Here is a 10,000-nt window from a genome sequence, read left to right on the forward strand (position 1 = left end):
GTCAGCAAGCAAGACCACTTGTGGGTTTTGTTCATCGGGCTGGGTGGAGGGAAGCTGTGATGGGATGAGCTGACTGTTGGCAGCTGGCTGTGTGGATGTATCAGGAGGTGCTATGGTGTTTTTTGGCTGGTGCAGAGCAGAGAGGGTGTGGTTGAAATAAGGCTCCTTTCTCTATTTTCAGCATCCTCTTTCACTTTGGCTAACTGAGCATGGAGCACACCATTCTCCTGTTTGAGTGCCTCTAGACTTCCTCTGAGGTCAGATGCCAAAGCCTGGTTTTCTCTCTTGAACTGCTTGAGCTCCTCTTTCAGCTGCTGGACAGTATTCATGGGCGGGTCAGACATCCTGGCCTGGGTCTGCTCTTTGAATTCAGCAAAGTCCATCTCTATGGCCATACTCTCCTTTAGCTGGTTGGTAAGGCTGGCAAGGCTGGCCATACTCTCCTTTAGCTGGTTGGTAAGGCTGGCAAGGCTGGCAGGTGTGGGAGGGGCAGAGATAGACAAGGTGTTGGGGTTCTCTGCTGGACTCTAATCATCTTCACTGTCAGAGGGGTCAATTATTCTCTTGGTGTTCACTTTAGCTTTCAACAGGGAGAATACATCTTCAAAAGACTCCAGGTTTGCTTCACTCCCTTGGACCAGGACCTTTGCAGATCATCTTTGCAGATCTTTAATCTGTCTCCTGACCTACACAATATTAGGCAGGTGGTTATAATGATGTGGTTGATCGGTGTATATACTGTGTATATATATATTTACCCCATTCGTTGGCTTGATTAGCCTGATTAGGGGCCGGGCATGCATCATCACGGCCCCGCCCTCCTCCTTGCCCCACTCCTCCCTCCTTTCCTTCAGGCCGGGGAGCCCTGATAATAGCCCTAAGCAATCAGTACTGAACAATAAGTTGCAGATGCTGTAATATGACAAAAGCACCAATCTACAAAAACTTTATTTACCACCATTATTAATTTAATAATTAAAGTCCCAATTAAACTGCTAGTGATAGTGTGAATTGTATGACCTTTTTAAACCATATTGTCTCTATAAACCATAATTGGTGTAACCTCATAAACCTGTGAAATTTATATTTTGGTTTGTATAGATTATCTACATTAAAAGATACATTTGAAGTGAGATGTATCATATTCATCTCAAAATTAAGCATTTGGCATAATTTGTATGGTTCTGTGATGTTGGGAAATGTGTGTTCACGTTAACCACGGTACCAAGTACTAAGTACTATATCTATCCTGTGTGTGTGTGTGTGTGTGTGCAGTGTTTGTAGCATCTCTTTAATGTGCCCCAGTTCACTGGTTGTCGTGAGTCTGGGTGTGGCAGGGGGCTGGGCCACAGCTTCAGCATAGCTCTGTGCTCTCTACTGTGGGGGTCTCTCCTGGTTTGGGGCAGTTTTTTGTTTCTTTTTCCTTGTGGGGGTTGATGGCGAGCAGGTGGATGTGGAGCAGGTATGTGTGGGTTTACAGGTGTGTAAGGAGCCTCAGGTAGGTGTGTTGGGGGGACTGGATGACGTAAGGTGTTTGTCCAGCTGTTGTCTTCCTAACGGGGTCAAGGGGCATATCTGGGCATGTAGGGGTGGATGGGCCGGTAGTGTCCTGTGTCGTTGGAAAGGGGCTCAGTGATGTTGGATTGCGGCCCAGGGCAGCATCCTTTAGGTTCTTTGCAAAAACACTCACTTCGTCTTTGTGTAGGTGAATTCCATCATAGAGGTGGTGGAGGCCGATGTGGTGGTGGTGGGCCAGATGCACATTAGGGAGTGTAGAACATCCTCGTGAGATTTCAGCATTGATGCTGTTGATGACATGAGGTGGATATGAGGTCGTGCCTCAGCAGGAGTGTGGAGATCACTAGACGGGTTTCTGGGAACTTTTTGCTGGTGATTTCTGCAACTTTCTTCACAGCATCAGCAGTACTGTTGCACAGTGTGTTGTTGCCCCCCTTCGGCATATCGCGCCACCATTTTGTGGCCCGTTTTGCATAACAAGGCTGCTCATTTCAGCTTATCGTGCCTCATTTGGCCCGTTTCACGACCGGCGCGGTTCTCACGATGGCCAGTTTTCTAGTATCAAATTATTAATTTGGCATGAATACTCAAGGATAAGATGTTGGAGTGATGCCGATGTCTAGATTTGATAAATAATGACTTTTTTCAAGTGATGGTGCTGTTTTTTACATCAGTAATGTCCTGACTATACTTTGTGATCAGTTGAATGCCACTTTGGTGAATAAAGTACAAATTTCCTTCCGAAACAGCAAAATCTGAACATTATTCCAAACTTTCGGCTGCCAGTGTAAATATATATATATATATATATATACAATTCACTTACTCCTTGTTCTGGCAGCTGTACGTATCATCACTTATTTCATGTTGGCATACCCCAAATCCTAAGAAAGATAGGTGTGCATAGGGATTATGCTCTAGACTACACTACTGTCCAGAAGCTGTTCCTCTGATTTTCTATCATTACCTCTACAAGGCAATGATCCCTCTTGTTTGAACAAGTCTTGTGACGGCGCAAGTGCTTGTCTGCTCGTGTCTTTCAGCGTTTTGAGATGGGTGGAAGAAGAACCCTCAACCCCATACACCTGGAACTCTGTGTAGGGCATCAATTTGGCCAGTGGCCGAACCCTGTACTTTAGGTTCGAACTGTGCCAATTCTGCAGTTAGCTTTAGCTTTAGCTTGCCATATAATGGGATATTTTGATGGATATAAATCAAATTGACAGTTTTGTTGCTGTTGTATGCCAGTTACAGCTCTGCTGTATGATGATTTGTTTAGCTGTTGTACATTTAATTAGTCCTTTAGTGTTTTGGAGGGAAAATGCAGGTAGCTCTTGTAGTGATGGTTCAGTAGCCAGATGATAATCCAGAGGTTTTTATCTTCTTTGTTGTGTCAAAATATATTTTTCTGATAAAAAATCTGCCTTCAAATAGTTCCTCTATTGTTTTTTCTTCTGTGCTGTTATAATTTTACTCTCTGTCTCACTTCTTTCCCGGCTGTTCTCCATCAGGTCAGGTGAAGGTGGTTTTTATGCTCTATAAGAATCTGGGCTCGTTTCTGTCGACTCAAAACGCTACAGTGAAGACAGACGGAGAGCTGAAGCCTGGAGGAGACAGTCTGGCCGTCAACTCACACATCATCTCAGCGTCAATGAACAAAGAGTCCAGTCGAGTGTTTCTGACAGAACCGGTGCTCTTCACACTGCGACACCTGCAGGTACACACACACACACACACGTATCTAACACATGTATGGAACAACAACACACGATTGTAAATACAGAAATGCACGTGTAGCTCACAGATGGTTGTGTGATTTGTCAGCTGGAGAATCACTTCAATCCAAACTGTTCGTTCTGGAATTACTCGGAGCGCTCGATGAAGGGTCAGTGGTCATCGCAGGGCTGCAGACGTCTGCACAGTAACAGCACACACACCACCTGCGCCTGCTCACATCTCACCAACTTCGCTGTGCTCATGAACCACCAGCAACCTGCTGTGAGTCCCTCAATACACAAACGAAAACACACAGTTCCCCTTCATACACCCATTTCTATGTTCCTAATACGATATTCTTCTCTCTGTCAGTATCCGGGTGGAGTTCAGGGCTTGATTCTGTTCATCATCACGTGGGTGGGGATGGTGATTTCTCTGGTGTGTTTGGGTCTGTGTATCTCCACCTTCTGCTGTCTGCGAGGTCTTCAAAGCGACCGCACCACCATCCACAAGAACCTCTGCCTCACACTCTTCATCTCACAGCTGCTCTTCCTCATCGGCATGGACAAAACAGACTACACCGTGAGTTCAAGCAGACCAGGCTGCATCAGACCAAACCAGACCACATCAGATTACAACGTACCAAAGCCAGACAAAACCACATGATACCAGATCACACTAGATGAATCAGACTGAACTAGACCACGTCTGATCAAAGCCAGACCAATCAAGACCACATCAGACCAAGGCCAATCCACATCTGATCAGACTACATCAGTACAAACTAGATCAAACATACCAAACCAAACCACATCAGACGAAATGAGACCACACCAGATCAGACCAGACCAAACCAGGTCACAACAGATCAAAGCCAGACCAAACCATATCACAGTACTTAAATACAGACTGAGCTAAACCACATCAGACCAGATCACATCAGATCAACGCCAGACCAAACCACATCACATTTGACCACACTAAATAAATCCAAACCCATGTAGACCACATCATACCAACATGACCACATCTGACCAGACGAGACCAAACCAGACTATGTCAAACTAAATCACACAGACAAAACCAGACCAAAGTAGACCACATTATACAATAACAGACCAAACCAGGTCATTCTCTATCACACTAGACAAATCTAGACCGATCTAGGCCACATCAGGTCAAGACCAAATCTTATCTGACCAGACCAAACCAGACCACATCAAATCAAATCCATTTCACACCAGATCACACTAGATAAATCCAGATGGAACTAGACCACATCAGACCAGACCAGATCACACCAGACCAACTAACACCATATAAGAATAATCCAGACCACATCAGACCTGACCAGGTCCCATCTTATCAAAGCCAGACCAAACTATTTAACACAAGATCAATCAAGACCAGTCTACACCACATGACACCAAAGCCATAACACATATGACCACAGACTACCAGATCACATCAGACCAAACCACTTCACAACAGATCAAGCCACACAAAACGATATAACAGAAAATAAATCCAGATTGAACTAGACCAAACCAGATCATATCAGACCAAATCACTCTAGATAAATCCAGACTGAACTAGACCAGATCAAGCCAGAACACATCAGATCAAAGCCAGACCAAACCACATCACACTAGATCACACTAAACAAATCCAAACCCTTGTAGACCACATCATACCAACATGACCACATCTGACCAGACAAGACCAAACCAGACTATATCATACCAAACTAAATCACAGAGACAAAACCAGATCCAAGTAGACCACATTATACAATAACAGATCAAACCAGACCAAACCACATCAGACCAGACTAGACCACACCAGAGTAACCTAGACCACATCAGACCAAGTCAGATCATATAGGACCAAAGCCAGACCAAAGAATACTACACTAGATTAATTCAGACTAATTTAGACCAGAACAATCCAGACCACAGTAGACAACATCAGACCATATCAGAACAGATGAACCTAAACCACACTAGACCACAGCAGATGTGAAACGCCAATCCTTCAGTTGTGTGTGTGTGTGTGTAGGTTGTGTGTCCAGTGCTTGCCGGTCTGCTTCACTTCTTCCTGCTGTCGGTCTTCTGCTGGCTCTGCATGGAGACTGTGCAGCTGTATGTGCTGTTAGTGGAAGTGTTTGAGAGCGAGACGTCTCGACGGAAATATTATTACCTGTCGGCGTACGGATTCCCAACGCTGGTGGTGGCCATTTCAACTGCAATTGACTACAGGAGCTACGGAGGACCCAAAGTGTGAGTTTGTGTGTTATATCAGGTTGTTGTGCTGTTGGTAGGTTTTGCAATCCGTATGGGCTGAACTCTCTGAAGTTGTCCCCTGCAAAACCTGACAAAACCACTCAAGGATAACAAGTTTGTCTCTTGGTAGTTGACACAATAGAATATCCATGATCTTCATTTATGAATCAATATTTAAGGTTAAAACGTATAAGGGAGATGTATATTTCAGGTCCAGTAACTGGTCACCATTTCTCTTAATCGTCTTTTACATCACTGGTTCATTTTAAATGGTGCTGCAGGTTGACAAATTAGTATAAACTCATAAAAGCTGCATAGCTAATATTTCTAAGAGTTATCCAAATCCTGCTCCCATACGTGTTTACTATATCTTTCAATGGTTTGAGTATTATATATCTCTGTGTGATGTGTAGATGTTGGCTGAGGGTGGATAACTACTTCATCTGGACCTTTATAGGCCCCGCCTCCCTCGTTATCTTGGTGAGTCTCACTTTAATCTGTTAATTACAAATACTCTGAACAATATACTGACCTCTCTGTTAGACACGGGCTGTGTTTGGAATTGCATATTAGCATTACCATAGTGTATATAACATTGAAAGCATGCAAATGTGTAATTCTGAGATTATAATGGAACGACACTCGCTGAAAAGTCATGTGACAAAAATGTAAGCATACAAGCATTGGAACAATTGTATACAGCATGCTAATATTCCATTCTGAGCATAGCGTAAACTGATAAACCATGAAATGATGTATTTTCATCTTAAATCCGTCCGTCTTATGTTTAGCTGAATCTGGCGGTGCTGGTAATCACTGTTCACCGAATGATGCGTCACTCCACCGTACTGAAACCAGATTCAAGCCGATTCGACAACATCAAGTAAGAGTGCAGGGGTCAGGGGTCACGCCTCGTGCACTGTTTTTGTATATGTATTTACTGGAAACGTCCAACCGTCTTACGCTTTTATTACACAGAACTGCTCAAATATATCCATTTATTTCTCATGAGGTGTTTTTGTCTCTGTTTTCAGGTGCTGGACGCTCAGCTCAGTCACACTGCTGTTACTCGTCTCTTTGACGTGGATTTTCGGCCTCGTGTTCATTAATGATAACAGTGTGGTGATGGCGTATCTGTTCACCTCATTCAACGCTTTACACGGCATGTTCATCTTCCTGCTGCACTGCGCTCTTCAGAGGAAGGTGTGAAGGAGTGTGTGTGTACTTACTTTGCAATAGTCTGGGGACAATTTTTTGAACCAGAATTGAGCTGAATCTGAAAAAGAAATCATCTTTGGGGATATTTTGAGGATGTTTTAGTTATTATGTTTAAAATACTGCAAAAGAGTAACTCAATTACGCTACATTCGAGTGCTTTTCATGAATTGTTTGTATGATTATAGTGATTATTCTGTATATTATATTAGGTGCAGAAAGAATACAGCAAATGCTTGCGTCAGTCACATTGCTGTGGCCACACCTCCTCAACCGGTTCCCATGGGTCCCTGAAGAGCTCCGCCCACCGAGGCAACAATCGCTACTATGGCGGTAGCCAATTGCGACATGCACCAGCTCAAAGACAGGTAACACACACAAGTGTGTATTTATATCTTTATGAGGAGTTGAAGGTGAGTAACTTACACAGCTGAAATCTTATATATGCGTGTGTGTGTGTGTGTGTGTGTGTGTGTGTGTGTGTGTGTGTGTGTGTGTGTGTGTGTGTGTTCAGAGTCGTATCAGGAGGATGTGGAATGACACCGTTCGACGGCAAACAGAGTCGTCCTTCATGGCAGCAGAGATTAACAACACACCCACACTCACTCGAGGTGAAATATACACACACACAAAACCTGTTACACTGTCACATTTCCCCTTTAAAAACATTAGTTTCATATTTGAGGGTGTAACATTGTAAAATGGCTCCATTAACGATTCTTGTAGTATTATTGATTAAAAAAAGATTTGGAAATGAGTAATGCCATTCTTAAAAGAACCGGCTCAAAAACAAATATGTGCCCTTCTATAAAGTTTTTTGCTATTTGTCCTTAGGCACTATGGGTAATCACCTCCTGGCCAATCCGATGCTGCAAACTCGCTCTGGCTCCTCCCCTTACAACACCTTATTGGCTGAAACATTCAACCCGCCCTCACCGGCAGTGTTCAACGCCACTGGTGTGTGTGTGATGTTACATATCGTATGTGTACAGTATTTGTGTCTGTTGTGCCGTTGATTCGGCTTAACGAGATTAAAAGAGTTTCGTTTTGTCTGTCTTTCTCTCTCTTGCTGTCTGTCTCTGTCAACTGATCTACAGGCACTTTCAGAAACTCAAGTATGGAATATGTGTACTATCTCTGTCTGTTGTTTACATCTCCATACTTTATCTCATTAGTGCCGTTTGAAAACCAAGGTAGCTGCCTTTTCCCCTCTTTCCTACATAGGCAGCTACCTTCTAATGAGCCGTTCAGACCAAACATGTTTGCGCTTTGAAAAGCTGATGTTCTTGTTCTTTTTTCAGCATCTAAATATGCAGCATTTTTGCGTTAGACGCTAAACAAAACAGCGCAAAATAGCCTAGCCAAAAGACGTCTAGCTAACGCATGTTTATATAGTAAAACGATTGAAAAACAACGCAGATATACACAAAAATGCAATCGTTGTGAACGGCCCCTAAAGCAGTATCCTAACGGTGACTGGATTGGAACGCTCTTCAATAGCGTTTGATGTTAGCGTGTTGCTAAGCTAACAATACCATATTACTCTAATAAGCACAAAACTATAAAGCATACCTAAACAAACCATACATAAAATTTGGGGTCTGAGACCGTCAATCTGAGCATCTTATCACATGACTTGTTGAGCGTGTTTCCGTGGAGATGTAGTGCGTGTGGAGGCTTCACGCTATTATCCGCGGCATCAACACACAACTCACCACATGCCCCACCGAGAGCGAACCACATTATAGCGAACACAAGGAGGTTACCCCATGTGACTCTACCCTCCCTAGCAACTGGGCCAATTTGGTTGCTTAGGAGACCTGGCTAAAGTCTCTCAGCACACCCTGGATTCAAACTCACGACTCCAGGTGTGATAGTCAGCGTCAATACTCGCTAAGATACCCAGACCCCATGACTGGATTTTGAAGTTTCTGTATTGATGTAATGATGATATAATTCACCTCTGCTCATTTCCATCAAGAGATCTCACCACCACATGCATCAGACAGCATGAACATCAGAGATATTACTGTATTTACACATTCATGCATGTGCTGTGTCCAAAACGGCTTGCTTGTTCACTCATACTAAACTAAACTCTACATAGTTCACTTTATTGAGAAAAATACAGTATTGATATTGTCTGTTACGCGACTAATATGATGCGTTCCGACTACCTGTATTTATTGCTGAACCCTCGTGATGGGGTTGCCTGAATCAGATGATAGTACCAAGTGTAAACGGGGTGGTTGACTGAAATGCCTGTGACTGGTTTCTAATTCTGTATTTCTCTCTCTGTCCTGTAGAGGGCACACTGTCTTGCAGTCGCGAGTCTTGCGGGTTGGAGGGAGTTCGTCTGAATGGAAACTACAACAACAGCTACTCACTGCACGGGGGAAGCTCTGACCTGCTCGGGGGTGTTCCTGTGGGATCAGGGTGCGTGTCCGGAGAGGTCAGCCCAGCCCTTTTGACACCCAGAGGGGTGGAGCCTTCTGGCACTCTGCGGCGAAACCTTTCCGACGCGGCAGCGTTGGAGAAAATTATCATATCTGAGCTGGTCCAGAGCAACTTACGGTCTGCCACCGATCGTTACGGCAATGGAACGAGTTCTACGATGCACCGTCAGGACTATGCCATGTCGACGGGTCACCGAGAACCTCCACAAAGGCCTCTGCCACGCCCCCCTCCCCCACCCCCGCAGGACGAGGAGGAGTTACTCTACAAAGCTTTGGAAAAGCCACGCCTACCGGATAAACCCCGCCTACCTGACAAACCCCGCCTTCCGGATAAGCCTCGCCTCCTGGAGCACGCTCAGTCCGTGTTCTACCAGAGCGAGGAGGACTCGGAAAGCTTCTCCGCGGAAATCACGGACAGCATGGGCGGAGCCGGGCCTGACTCCGCCTCCCTGTACGCACGGGACCGGGATTCGTCCTATCCTGACAGCAGTCCTGAGGCACTCGGGACCAAGTCACATCCGACCCTCCCCCCAGACGAGCTGTACTTCAGCGCGGGACGTCAAGCACACATTTCAGCATTTTACCAGCCTCCTGTGCGCAGGACCAATGACGAGGGGCGACTCGCGCTGCAGCCCTCGCAGGGTGAAGGTGACGGACAGATGCAACTGGTGACGAGTCTGTGACTAGGGCGCTGGTGACCGGGACACGCAGATCTGGAGGAGGAATATGTGGATGAGCGTCATCATCCTCATCATCATTGGAATTAATATCAGGGTGAATCTCACGAAACCAGTCACAAACATGTCTCGCTCA

At 44.9% G+C, this 10,000-nt stretch overlaps 1 protein-coding gene across 2 annotated transcripts in view; it reads left to right on the plus strand.

The window, feature by feature from the left end:
* Positions 1-10,000, plus strand: part of LOC127651401 (adhesion G protein-coupled receptor L1-like) — a 43,481-nt gene that overhangs the window by 32,550 nt on the left and 931 nt on the right. For both annotated transcript variants that reach the window (XM_052137197.1, XM_052137196.1), the window contains 12 exons: positions 3,030-3,235; positions 3,343-3,516; positions 3,607-3,816; positions 5,293-5,513; positions 5,930-5,996; positions 6,308-6,399; positions 6,551-6,719; positions 6,944-7,099; positions 7,246-7,342; positions 7,566-7,688; positions 7,829-7,846; positions 9,038-10,000. The exon at positions 9,038-10,000 is cut by the window's right edge and continues 931 nt beyond it. In XM_052137197.1, coding sequence (XP_051993157.1) covers positions 3,030-3,235; positions 3,343-3,516; positions 3,607-3,816; positions 5,293-5,513; positions 5,930-5,996; positions 6,308-6,399; positions 6,551-6,719; positions 6,944-7,099; positions 7,246-7,342; positions 7,566-7,688; positions 7,829-7,846; positions 9,038-9,870 — 2,366 coding nt within the window. In that variant the 3' untranslated portion in view covers positions 9,871-10,000. The remainder of the gene's footprint in view (positions 1-3,029; positions 3,236-3,342; positions 3,517-3,606; positions 3,817-5,292; positions 5,514-5,929; positions 5,997-6,307; positions 6,400-6,550; positions 6,720-6,943; positions 7,100-7,245; positions 7,343-7,565; positions 7,689-7,828; positions 7,847-9,037) is intronic.

Source organism: Xyrauchen texanus, chromosome 11 (assembly GCF_025860055.1).
Source record: "Xyrauchen texanus isolate HMW12.3.18 chromosome 11, RBS_HiC_50CHRs, whole genome shotgun sequence".
NCBI classification, from domain to species: Eukaryota; Metazoa; Chordata; class Actinopteri; order Cypriniformes; family Catostomidae; genus Xyrauchen; species Xyrauchen texanus.